This window comes from Gymnoscopelus microlampas (assembly GCF_963454915.1).
Source record: "Gymnoscopelus microlampas genome assembly, chromosome: 5".
Lineage (NCBI taxonomy): Eukaryota > Metazoa > Chordata > Actinopteri > Myctophiformes > Myctophidae > Gymnoscopelus > Gymnoscopelus microlampas.
Window position 1 is genome coordinate 20,835,695 of NC_139942.1, and position 14,188 is coordinate 20,849,882.

Sequence of the window (14,188 nt, forward strand, 5' to 3'; positions counted from 1 at the left end):
AACTTTAGACCCACTGGTGTAGCAAAGTGTTTCCAGTGAGCCAACATGCACAATATCAGCACCCGGACTCTGTTTGACCAGAATGGAACAGAGCCTTCTTTAGAATCATTGGTAACACCTGTGAATTTCTTCACAATATGACTGCTGTGCATAGAGCCTATTGGTTGCATAAGGGAGATGAACGCACGTCCTCTTCAGTGTCGAGGTGCCGGACAAAATGGTCAATGATCAATGATAAAAAAATAATAAAGCCTGCAAACAGATTATCAGATCCACTTGTTTATCGGCATTTCGATAAAAGAAGAAAGTGATGTAGGTCATTAAATTCACGAGAACAAGTTGAAATATGGACTGTTAGGGGATTTCATATTATACATTGTGTGTATTTCAGTAAATACCCAGACATGTTTAGTGGTCAGACAGACTATAGACTACTTAGTAGATTGCTTCATCACTGTCTGCTTGAACTGCTATATTAAGAGTAATGCAACATGATGACACATATGGTATCCTTATGGGTCACACTGACCAGTTACTGGACACTAATGGTCTCTGATTGAAATAACTATGGGAAGGAGACGAGGACAGAACAGGACATATTAGGACAGGATGCTGATGCGGGGTGAAGGATGCTCATCTGATTAAAACACCTTGTGATCGTTAGGTAAGAAGAGACTCTGTCTGCCTGGATAGGGAAAGAAAGAGGGTGTACTGTATAAGCAGCCTGGAACTGAATGAAGCCGCCATAATCGCCCATAATCGTTTCCATGTTGAAAAATGTTCATACATTTTCGAATGCTAAAAAGGTGTAAGCTTGTAGATCAGCTATTTCTCGTGATAGAGCTTACAGTGTGGCAGCCCCCTGCCCTCTAACTCTCTCCCCGTGGAGATTCGCCAGACGCCAACATTGGACTCTTTCAAGTCCGCACTGAAGAGACACTTGTTTACTCAGGCTTTTGGCAAATAGTTTGTTTATTTTTTTGTATCGTAAAGCGTCCTTGGGTTTCTGAAAGGCGTTATATATATAAATTCAAGTTATTATTATTTCCGCTTTAAAAAAAAAGTATAACATTATCAAATATGTCAGTAATCTGCCCTGTGCACATTTTTGATTACGGAGCTTAAAAGGCATACATAGGCTATTTTCAAATATTTTAGTACTTTCACTTTTGGTACTTTAAGTACATTTTGATGCCAATACTTTTGTTCTTTTACTCAAGTACATTTTGAATTCTGGACTTTTACTTGTAACAGAGTATTTCCATATTGCATTATTGGTACTTTTACTTAAGTAAAGAATTTGAGTACTTTTCCCACCACTGCCCATGACTCCTCCAGGCATCCTGTTGAGGTGTCTCTGAGACACACACAAGCCCTAATTGCTCCCTGTGCGCTCCCTGGGAGCAGAGTCCTAATAGGATGCATTGTGTATCTCAGCACTCTCATTACCTTTCCAACCTCCTCTCGCTCCTCCTCTGTCTCTCTCAACGTATCTCCTTAATGGGAATACCACTCATTTTCAACATTGAACTATGTCTTTAATACACCTTAGAGCTGTTGTATGGAAATAAGAACCCCCCCCTCCTTCTATGTTGCCTAGAACTGGATAATTGATTGAGGTCATGTGACCAGTGACATACGCAGGGTGTACTTTTGGCTGAGGGGAGGTGACAATTTGTGCAAATCTTTGAATATATATGTCTTTTTTTTTAAAGTGTTAGGATTTAGAAAACATTTTTTTAATCGACCTCAGGTCTTAAAGGACAACTTTGTTTTTTTACATCCAAGGTTTATATTTTAGCTTGTAATTAAAGTAAATAAAAGATGTGTGTCATTTTTTTTTTCATTTACTGCTTTCTATAGCTTTAGCAATTTTCGCAATATTTTTTACAGTGGGCGGGGACATTCTGTCCGGTGGCTAAATATGCCTTTTTTACACAATAAAAAAGGTCATGTGGTCTTTGATGGCCAGATGTGAGTTATTGGGGGCTAGAAGAGCTACTGTACATAATAATAAAGAAAATGCAGGGTTATTGTGTAAAAAATTGCTAAAACTATAGAAAGCAGTAAATTTAAAAATGTTACCACTCATCTTTTATTTACTTTAATTACAATCTAAAACATAAACCTTGGTTGTAAAAAAACAAAGTTGTCCTTTAATGGGTGAAGTGATTATGTAATAATTGTGACAGGCCAACTACTTGCCATCCCCACCCCTCACCGGTCTGTCTGTCTGTCTGTCTGTCTGTCTGTCTGTCTGTCTGTCTGTCTGTCTGCCTGCCTTATTATGAGTCTTGGCTGGTATTGGAAATCATACGTGATCATCACTTTGGCTGGAGAGCTATACTATGTGTGCATGTCTAAGTGTTTGCGTGTGTGTGTGTGTGTGTGTCCGTCCATGCGTGAGTGTGTTTGTGTGTGTGTGTGTAGAATGGCATGTTGCGTGCCAGACGACAGCCTATATAGAATGTGTTCTAAATCGGTCACGACGGTGAATGCACAGTCAGACTGACTGCACTGGAGCTCATGTCAACTTCCTGTTTTAGTCAAGACCGCGCGCACACACACACACACACACACACACACACACACACACACACACACACACACACACACACACACACACACCTCTGTCTATCTGTCTGTCTAGTAGGCAGCCAGTGGCAATCCCTCCTTAAGACACTCCTATGAGGATGATGACTTCATTCAATGACTCCAATCTCTCCTGGGCCGAGGCAATAGCACTTATATAGAGCTATATGCCATAATCATCAAGATTATGTATCACTCTTCAGAAATATTTCACGTTATGCACAATGAATCTACAATAAATGAAAGTTTCACTTTTAAAATTATATTAAGGAGGAAAATTGGCTTCTCCACAATATAATTTATTTTGGAGAAGGAGCTGTATAGGCAAGCCTAGGCCCTTCTACAGTAGGTTTCTGTAGTATGGAGGCAGCCGTTTCTACGACGCTAATTGACGGCAGTTGGAAAACAAGGCATGCAATGGCCTCACTGTTGACTTAACCCATTGAGACCTGGAACTGTGTCATTTTTAGATTTGAGCTAAAAAAGCATTATTTTACACTTTGGCTATTCAAAAATAGCAGATATACAAGCTCGTAGCGCGGCACCGAGTGCCGCGCTACGAGCTTGTAGATCTGCTATTTTTGAAAAATCTTGAAAATGTGTGCAAATATTTGAAATATATATTTTTAAAGCGAACATTTTTAACTCAAATCTTTGCTTCTGGGGGGTCCCTGGAACAAAATATTTTGATGGGGGTCCGCGGCCAAATACATATCATTTTGGGGGTCCTTGACATGAAAAAGATTGAGCACCACTGATATAGAAACATACGTTTTTCAGAATACTGTTGAGATTTAGGAGACATGTAGAATCGGCTTCAGGTCTCGTGCTGTCCGAGTAGCATGCTGATAGGGTGGGAACCCGTCATAATCCATTTCAAATGTTTGTTTGACGTCGAGATGGTCATTCGCTAGGTGCAGTCCTAGGTCTGCGGTGGTGAAACTGAAGCCTCTGGTATTCCAGTATTGGTATTCCCCCTACTCATTCTAGGAGCGGTTGGATTCCCCATCCAGTACAGTGTTGGCTGCCACGCAGGATTTCATTTCGAAGGAGATCCACATCATAGGTCATGGTTTACGGTGTTCAATACAACGCTAAATGAATTCTTAGACCCATACGGCAGGGGATCTCAAAGTGGGTCTATATGGGTCAATGTCCGCCCGATCAATAGATACGTCAACACTGAGGATTTTACTGTGTACTCCTTACTGACCCAGATCAGACAGCTTAATTTATGTCTGTCTCTATGTCTCTGTCTCTCTCTGTCTCTCTCTGTCTCTCTCTGTCTCTCTCTCTCTCTCTCCCTCCTCACAGATACGTTCCAGTATCTCCTCTCCTTCTCTCAGGGACACCTGAGCTCCCTGCTGGAGGTCACCTACTCCCCGCTGTCCCGCCGCGCCCTCCCCCACGTCAACCAGCTCTTCTCCTCGCTGTCGCAGCACCTGCGGGGCGCCAACGTCTCCGTGGAGGCGGCCGTGCACCGCTTCTTCGACGACCTCTTCCCGCTGGCGTACACGCGCCTCATCAACCCGGGCGCCGAGGCCGGCGGCGAGATGGCGGGGGGCGGGGGCGGCGGCGGCGACAACACGGGCGACTGCCTGCGCATGACGCGGCAGGACGTCAACCCGTTCGGGCAGCACCCGGCCGCCATGGCCCGCGAGCTGGCCGGCGCGCTGGGCGCGGGCCGGCAGCTGGCGCTGGCGCTGGAGCGCGGCCTGGAGGCCATGAACGCCACGGAGCACGCCAGCCTGAGCCGCGAGTGCGTGCGCGGCCTGGTGAAGATGGTGTACTGCTCGCACTGCCGCGGGCTGACGCTCATCAAGCCGTGCGTGGGCTACTGCCTCAACGTGGTGCGCGGCTGCCTGGCCAGCGTGGCCGAGCTGGACCAGCCGTGGCGCCGCTGGGCCGGCCTGCTGGAGCGGCTGACCCACGCCGTGGCGGGCCACCACAGCCTGGAGCTGGCCCTGCTGGGGGTCCGGGGCCACGTCAACGAGGCCCTGCTCTACGCCACGCTCCACGGCCCGCTCATCACCGCCACGGTGAGTGTTTACTGTACTACTGCAGTGGTTCTCAAATTAATCTTTTTTTCATGTGAAGGACCCCCTAAATTGTTATGTATTTGGCCACGGACCCCCTATTTTTTTTTTTTTTTGTGCCTTGGACCCACCAGAAGAGGAGATTTGTGTTTTTTTTATTATTATTATTTATTATTATTTTTTTTTTTTAATTATTCAAATTTTTCCAAATATTTTAGAGATTTTTTAAAACAGCCAACGTATAGAATATGAATAAAGTGGTTAAAATGATTGTGATGCTATATTAACACATTTTGCTGGGGACCCCATGGAACCACGTCCCCAAGGACCCCTGGGGGTCCCCGGACCCCACTTTAAGAACCAATGATAGACTCTATGATGGGAACTCAGTAAAGTCAGTCTGATGCAAGACAACAACCCCCACTTGTTTGACTTGTCTGGTCTGCGCATAATTTAACAGTGCAACGTTTTAATAATATATGATGGGAAATTGTTGTTTTCCGCAGTTGTGGTTGACGCGTTGTTGTTTTTCCCACCACTTTGATTCGGTTTTGTTTACTTTGACAAACGGATCTGTCATTTGAAAAAATGCACAACCCAACCCAGTGGAATACATTACTTCAAAGATGAAAGGGAAGAAATAAACAGATACAAAAAAAAACTAAATTCCCATCCCTCTCTGAGACATACAGTGCAGACTGAGCAGAGCTGACTTGCAGTAGCATCATCCCCCTGCCCAAATGGATGGACACTAATGACACTTGTAGTATTTAAATTGGTCATCGTACCCATTGATTGCGCAGCGCAAACACCATAATGTTAGTGGAAGGCTGCCCGACGATGCTTAAAGCTGCACGTACCACAGCTTTTTTGACCGGTTTGAACAGTTATCCTTGGATTACAATGCCCCATGCTCTCAGTAAGAGTCATGACTAAATCATATATTATATTTATTTTTTGTTCTTTATTTACCCCAGGTAGTTCTTGTGGTGGTTAGAGTCTAACCTTTAGGTTAGACTGCCCCGATATATGAAATAAAGAAAATCCCTTTACAGTTTGTAATAACCTTCTTACTCCACAGTAACAAATACATGCACTGTACCGCCCAGCCCCTAAGCCAGGGGTCTTCAACCTTTTCAGGCCAAGGACCCCCTAGCTGAGAGAGAGATGAAGCAGGGACCCCCTCTATATTGTATAAAAATTGTGTTTCAGAAGTAACTGTTTTTGTTTACTTGGTCTTCTCTTTTTCCCCTCTACACCTCTTTGCCAAAAAATAGCCGATCTACAAGCTCACAACGAGGCGATTGGCGAGGCGTTGTGAGCTTGTAGATCTGCTATTTTTGGCTAAAGTTCTCCTCAGAAAAGGGATGTTAGGGTTCAAGTGGTTAAGGTAAAAAAAAAAAATCATATCACACAAAGAGTTGGCGGACCCCCTGTAGTAACCCTGAGGACCCCCTAGGGGTCCCGGACCCCCTGTTGAAGACCCCTGCCCTAAGCAACCCTTAATGCTGACTGCCAATCAGGGAGGCATTGGGTGCCATTTTTACAGTCTCTGGTATGACTCGGCCAGGGATTGAACTCAAATCTCCCGGTCTCAGAGTGGACAGACTGGACACTCTGAACCACTAGGCCACTGAAGCTGAGGTGCATCCTCAAAGGAATTAGTTCTATTTATATTTTTTGCATGTTCATTCAGCTAATTGAAATTCCACCTCAGTTTGATTTTGGTCGGCAAACGCGACGTGATGCAATCGTCTTCTATAAATGAGTAAATCAAAATATATCGCATGAAATATGAAATGTTTTATGCAGGGTATCTGCGGTTGACGTGTAGTTTTTTTTTTTGTTTTTTCCACTACTTTGATGGCAAAATCGGAGTATAAAAAAATCTAATGGAAACGCAGTGTCGAAATGCAGAGGTTTTGTTTACTTTCACAAACAGAGCTGTTATTTGAAAAAAAAAAAAAAGCAAAACCCAGTGGGATAACTTACTTCAAAGACAAAAGCCAAAGATAAACAAAAAAAGCCGAGCAGATTTTCAGCAGAAAGCAGTCCACTCTCCCAGATGGATGGTCACTCACTTAACTGTACAAGGCCTTGCTTAGAGTTGCTGTTTGGGGAACGTAATTGTGTCCCTGTTAACTCTAATGATAATGGCAGTGCCCTTGTAGTGTTTAAAATGGTGATTGTACCCATCGTTACACAGTGCGAGCATCATATGTCTGTGGTAATAGACGGAGATGCTCGTAGCGTCAGGACCCTTGGACGGCTGCCAGACAGTGCTTGAAGCTGAAAAGAGCCAGAAACCTCTCATCTCCAAATTCTAACTTCTTGTGTTTCTTCGTAAATTAACGCCCTACTTGATCATACTACAGCGTCAAACGAAAGCATCAAAAGTAGCAGATCTGCAAGCTCAAGACTTTCGAGCTTGTCGATCTACTACTTTTGCTGTTTTTGAATTTTCATCCTGAAAATGTACAAGTTTTGGACGTATGAGGTTTCCACCCGACAGAGACCATATACACCACAGTAGATTTTTGGAGGGACTTTTTGGGCCATAATGCTCTCAGTAAGAGTTACGACTATGTCACTTGATATAAAGAAAATCCATTTAGAGTTGGTAATAGCCTTTTTTAACTCTCCCATAACAAACACATGATCTGTGACCCCCCCACCCCCCCACGACCCTCTCCGCCAAAATCGAGGCCCGCCGTTTTGTCCATTGAAATTCCACCTCAGTTTAGTTTTTGCCCCGGCAAAACAGAATCCAATGTGATCTTTGTTTAACCAATTAAGACCTGGAACGCAGCTGTGTCACTTTTTGATGAGCTAAAAAAGCATTATTTTACACTTTGGCTATTCAAAAATAGCAGATATACAAGCTCATAGCGCGGCACCGAGTGCCGCGCTACGAGCTTGTAGATCTGCTATTTTTGAAAAATCGAGAAAATGTGTGCAACTCTTTGATTATATATTGTTTTAAAGCGAACATTCGTAACTCAGATCCTTGCTTCAGGGGGTCCCTGGAACAACATATTTTGAAAAATACAAATACATATCATTTAAGATTGAGGAACCACTGACATAGTAACATAAGTTTTTTCAAAAAACAGTTAGGATTTAGAAGACATTTTGTAGAATCGGCTTCAGGTCTTAATGGGTTAAAAAAAGACGTCCTGTGTGTACGGTGGAAATCAAATAGGGGGATGGATGGCGTCCGTGCTAATCTACGTGGGTGTGAGCCAGCGTGAGTCATAACACCAAGGAGCACAAGGTGATTAGCGTCGATTTTTGTCTGGACAGCATCACCGAGACAAAAATGACTGAATTCCCTCTAGGTACAGGAATGTCAGCCAAGCCTCCCTTTCGCGTGTGTGCGTTAATGTGTGCGTGTGTGTGTGTGTGTGTGTGTGTGTGTGTGTGTGTGTGTGTGCGCGTGCGAAAGCGTGCGCGCGAGCGAGCGTGTGTCTTTCCGTCTTTCCCTCGGACTCTGTTTCTCACTCTCTTCGCTCCCCATCTGAAAAGGCATGCTTCTCTGCACTTTGTGGAGATGGTGCGTGTCTCGTCATTGCCGTTGAAACGAGGCCCATTAAGTGCTCTTCTCCTGCGCTTATCCCCTCCCCCGGGTGCAACTCGGAGAGGCCTTATAAAGGCCTGCTGGCTTTACAAGTCCCCGTCGCTGGGTTGCTGCTGGTTAAACATCCCAGCTCATTCCCCATCTAGGTCTCTCACCCCCTCTCTCTCTCTCTCTCTCTCTCTCTCTCTCGGTGTCTAGTACCTCTGCCTTCCTCGGACTCTCTCCGTCTCATTGGCCGTCTATGACGGGGGGAATGGTATGTTCTTGCCTGTGTGTGTGAATGGCTCGTGACGAAGGGGCTGCAGAGAGTCTCACTTGGCCAATAGCCCCGGTACGATATGAACCTCCTGAATGAGGGGGACCCGGTGCGATGGCTACGAGGTTGATAGCACTCTGGAGCAGCTATAGCGGTTCCCCTTTTTCTAATACCAGGAGAGGCCCACAGCTGTGTGCTCTGATACTTTCCATAGTACACCGAGATGGAAGAATAAAACGGCAATAATCTTTAGGTCTAGAAAAAAGTCTCGGATATGCAGAAAAACTATCTCTGGAGAAATCGGTACGGTGTTTTTTTGTTTAGTCTCAATATGACGGAATTTAACCCATTAAGACCTGACGCCGATTCTACAAATGTCTTCTAAATCCCAACAGTTTTCCGAAAAAAAAACGTATGTTTCTATAATCAGTGGTTCTCAAACTTTTTCATGTCAAGGACCCTAAAAAATGATATGGCCGCCGACCCCCATCTCAAAATGTTTTGTTCCAGGGACCCCCAGAAGCAAAGAATAGAGTTAAAAATGTTCGCTTTAAACGATTATATATTCAAAGATTTGCACACATTTTCATGATTTTTCAAAAATAGCAGATCTACAAGCTCGTAGCGCGGCACTCGGTGCCGCGCTACGAGCTTGTAGATCTGCTATTTTTGAATAGCCAAAGTGTAAAATAATGCTTTTTTAGCTTTTTAGTCTTAATTGGATAATGGATAGCTATTCCTGACATGATGTGGTCTGGGCCTACTGGGGTGCCGTGTTATGTGTTATTGGTTGGTTGTCAGGCATGATTTTAGCTATAGAGTGCAGCGGGCCTGTCGCGTTGCCCACCCACTATCAGAACACATCATCCTCAACACGGACCGACATCTTCCAGTCCAGGCAACGAGTTAAGGTCTGGAAAAGTATGGAAGTTTGTAATGGAAAGAAATAAAACAAAAAAAAACCCTGCAAGACAATAACGAGAGCGTCTGTGAGGTGCCATGCTATAACGGAATTTAACCCATTAAGACCTGCACGTGTCATTTTTTTATTTGAGCTAAAAAGCATTATTTTACACTTTGGCTATTCAAAAATATCAGATATACAAGCTCGTAGCGCGGCACCGAGTGCCGCGCTACGAGCTTGTATATCTGATATTTTTGAAAAAATAGTGAAAATATGTGCAAATCTTTGAGTATATATATTCTTTTAAAGCGAACATTTGTAACTCAAATCTTTGCTTCAGGGGGTCCCTGGAACAAAGTATTTTGAGGGGTCGTGGCGGCCAAATACATAATAATGTTGAGGGTCCTTGACATGAAAAAGTTTGAGCACCACTGACATAGAAACATACGTTTTTTCAGAAAGCTGTTGGGATTAAGAAGACATTTGTAGAATCGGCTTCAGGTCTTAAAGGGTTAAGACTTCAATTGAGGAGAAGCCTCCATTGTGTGGTGGTACAGTATAGCAGTGAGTACTAGAGAGGTCACTGTATGGCCAGATATACTGTATGGGGCTGACCCACATAATGCCAGGGGGACCCCTGTGTCGGGGAACAACATCACACAATGTGCTTGGGTGCTTCTACCTTAATTGGCCCCACAGTGTACAGTACGTACACACACACACACACACACACACACACACACACACACACACACACACACACACACACACACACACACACACACACACACACACACACACACACACAAGCACACGCAAGCACGCACACGCCCTCATACTGAGGGTTGGTTGCCAGGTTTGGAGACCGACCCTATCCAACTATGCAGAGACAGACTCAGCGCAGGGACTGGCTGCTGGCTTGATATTATTGTGTGTGTGTGTGTGTGTGTGTGTGTGTGTGTGTGTGTGTGTGTGTGTGTGTGTGCCTGCTTGGTATTCATGGGGCGTCGGGGCGAGCCTTGGAGCCAGGAGCCTGGCTGCAGAGGGGACAAGCGGGACAGAATTGAATGGGTTCCAGCCAGGCCATACAAACTAGACCCAGCCAGCTGGAAACCCGGTCCAGAAGAACAGTCTCTCTGGCCTATACTGGCTGGCTCTCCATCTCTGCCCTCTCTCTTTCTTACACCGTATGGAGCCCTGCACTTAGGCTAGTGTGCACGCACAAGCTCATAATCTGCACGCCCCGTAGTATATGCACACACACTTAAAAGGGATAGTTCACCCAAAATGTCAATTGCTCACCCCATGGAGCCTTGAATTCAAGGATCCCAATTTAATCCCAATTTGACTAATTGAAGTCAATAGGAGACCAATCGTAAATCTTTAACTGCCGGAGTATATACATTAATAAACTAACCCACTGCCAGCAATTTTTGTGTTTTATAACCTTTTCAAGTAGTCACAGAATATTTATCTCCGGTATGATCGATCCCCTGATGGTTTCGCTGTGTGGCTTCACAAATGTCAACGAGGTCATCGTGACCTCGTTGACATTTGTTTTCCGCCTTTTAAAATAGCATGTCTCAGACAAAAATAAATAGTGAAAAAAAAAGTACAGTAAGTAATAAGTTAACAACGAAGTGAATGGAGCAGTACATCTTCAGATCACGTTATCTCTGGTTCTGTGTGAAAAAAAAAAACAACAACTACATTTTCATCCATTTCCGTCATTGGCAATGTGAGCCATTGCTGAATCGGACGGGAATTCCCGTCCATGGCAATGAAAGAGTTAACAAGAGCAAAACCATATTTAAAACATTCTCTTTGAGAGTTGTTTTGGAGTTTAAATATTTTTTTATACAGTATAATTGTAGTGTTGCCTTGGTCTCCTACTACTGTGGTGTCATCAAATATTGGATTATTGGCTCAGGAATGCGACCAAAACAAAACAAATCTCCAAGAATGCAAGGCTTCATCGGGTGAGTAATTGATAGTTTAAAAAGTCATTTTTACGGTGAACTATTCCTTTAAACAATGTATGAGTCAGTGGAGCCGGGGCTCCCTGTAGCAGCGGGGGGTGACCTCGAACCCTTGGCCCTTTTCCTCCCCCCCTCTTTTTTAAATTACAGCTATGCCTTTACGGTGCCACTGTGGCCCATCAAGGAAAACTATATAAAAGCCTCCAGCACACGACTACCGTGTCAGGTTAGCACCCTCCTGCCCAGGAATAACACCTCGCCCTCTCTCAGATCCTCTCACTTTACCCTCATATTCCCTCTCTTTGCGTCACAGTGTGAAGCAAATGAGGCAGAATAACCTCACCTCTGCTGTTTTTCTTCGCCCGGTTAATGTCCTCCTGCATTGGAAGTGGAGCGCACGCCCAGTAGCTCTGTGTAAATGTGTGTGTGCGTGCGTGCGTTTCTTTTTTTCTGCCGAGTCGAGGGTATGTATTATGGTGAGTTGTTATTAAAGGAATTATTGTGACCGTGCGGTTTTTCGCGCTGGGACGTTCTCCCAAAACCATCCTGTGCCTGGCACCCTCTCTCTTTGTTTCTCTTTCAGTCCGCGGCGGGCAGCAGGCTATTACACACACTCTACGGGATAGGGCTTCATCTGCCACACACGCACACACACACACACACACACACACGTGCACGCACACACACATGCCCCGGCATCACCGCGTATACTAGTACAGGTATCAGGTTTTTAGGAGTCCGGTATAAGGGGGGTTCTTCTCGTACGAGCGGGCTGGGCCCACCCTGTGACAATACTGGCAGAGCTAGCGCGTGCGAGCTGCGGCTTGCAAGGCTGAAAGGCGGCCATTGATAGTTGTGTGTGTGTGTGTGTGTGTGGGGGCAGAGGCAGGACACGTACTCTGTTTTAACACATTCCTGCTCTTATTGAGATGGAGCGTGAATGAGGGCCGAGGGGAAGTGGTTATGGTTATGGTTATTGGGGGGGTGGGGTGGGGTGGGACGGGCTTGGTGTGTGTGTGTGTGTGTGTGTGTGTGTGTGTGAGTGTATACCGGGGGGTGTGGGCGGGGGGCATTATGTTGAGTCGGCACAATTAGGACAAAATACAGGAAAAAGACGCGCAGACCTAACGGCCGCTCTTATTGGGCCCCTGAGCAGGTAGTAGCTCTTATACTGTTCTACAAGGTTGTTCCCCCCCCCCCCCCCCTTCTACGATACTGAATGTGGCTCCTGTTGAATCTCATCTCTGAGGGCCCAGGCCTATAGTGTCGACTGTACCTGAGAGAGAGGCCTCAGGCTGCTGTTTATTTGACGTGGCTGCAGTCGTGATATGGCTCATATGACCTGGAGGAGGGATTTTTTTTTTTTTTTACAGCTTCTTACTCGCACCACAGAACACACAAGAAGGACTCGTGCTCGTGGTGTGTGTTCACACTGGCAGATACAAAGCTTATACGGTCTACCATTCATTTTCTATGGAAGCCAGGGACATGAAGATACAAAAGCTACAATTCAAGTTGAGCTGGCTTCAGCTGCTTGCTTACAAAGCTACAAAACAACCAAGTGTTGTCTAACCATTTCCACTCGATCACCTTTGCTCCCCCACACAATTCCTGATTGTAAATAGGAGGGGAAAAAATATTTCCGCCCGCTTATGTTCTTTTAAAACCCCAGGCTTTTTTTCTCCTTTATATCGTTCTTGCTGGCCGACGCACACCTGATGACGTCAACGGGCTCGTTGGCGACAATTAAACAACAGTTACTCCATTAAGACCGGGAAAGCATCTGTGTCATTCTAGATTTATTTGGCTATTCAAAAATAGCAGATATACAAGGTCATAGCGTGGCAGAGTGCTTTGAGCTTGTAGATCTGCTAATTTTTTCCCCCGTGAAAATCGGTGCAAATCTTTGAATGTATATTTTTTTAAAGCGAACATTTGTAACTCAAATCTTTGCTTCGGGGGGGGGGGGGGTCCCTAGAACCTAGAATCGGCCTCATATTTTAATGGATTAAACGGCAACTCTGCGACAGATACGCTGCTTGTATCTTTTGTATCTTTTGTAGCTGTGAACGCAGCATCACTCCCTGCAGTCACGCCGCACTCTGAGAAAACTCGCTAACCCGACTCAGTATAATCGCTCGCTCGCTCGTTCAACCCGCTGAGCGCTATAGTGTGTATAGTCTATAGTCAGGGAGCCTGTGAGACAAAACCCCTAACTGTGGTCCAGATTAGATGCAGCTTATTATGCAGGTCTACCTTATCCACCGCTTGGTTTTATGCTGGCTTCTCATTACAGTCTTAGGGAGGAATGCTAATAGCTAGCTTGGGCCTTTAGATAATGGAAACAAGGGCCACTGGGATGACTGGAGGGTTTCCACTGCACCGCGGCTGCACCTCAACTGTCTGCAGTGGCTTCCTCCGCCGCCTGCCTCCACACACTGCTGTTTTATCTCCCCTCCAAGACAAAATGCCTCCACACACTGCCTCCACACACTGCTGTTTTATCTCCCCTCCAAGACAAAATGCCTCCACACACTGCCTCCACACACTGCTGTTTTATCTCCCCTCCAAGACTAAATGCCTCCACACACTGCCTCCACACGCTGCTGTTTTATCTCCCCTCCAAGACTAAACGAAAGAGACCCTCAGTGCAGGGCTGTCACGATCCTGAGATTTTTACTTGACGATTAGTTGTCACGCAAATATGTGCAATAATTGCACATATTTGTGTTTTTGGCGTTGTTTTACTAGTTATTAGTGAAATATTTTGTTCCAGGGACCTCCAGACGCAAAGATTTGAGTTCAAAATGTTCGCTTAAAAAAATATAATAGTCAAAGATTTTC

The 14,188-nt window shown here is 45.1% G+C and overlaps 1 protein-coding gene across 2 annotated transcripts in view; it reads left to right on the top strand.

Moving 5' to 3' along the window:
- Positions 1 to 14,188, top strand: part of LOC311046047 (glypican-5-like) — a 237,043-nt gene that overhangs the window by 60,625 nt on the left and 162,230 nt on the right. For both annotated transcript variants that reach the window (XM_084058148.1, XM_084058149.1), the window contains exon 3: positions 3,907 to 4,631. In XM_084058148.1, coding sequence (XP_083914274.1) covers positions 3,907 to 4,631 — 725 coding nt within the window. The remainder of the gene's footprint in view (positions 1 to 3,906; positions 4,632 to 14,188) is intronic.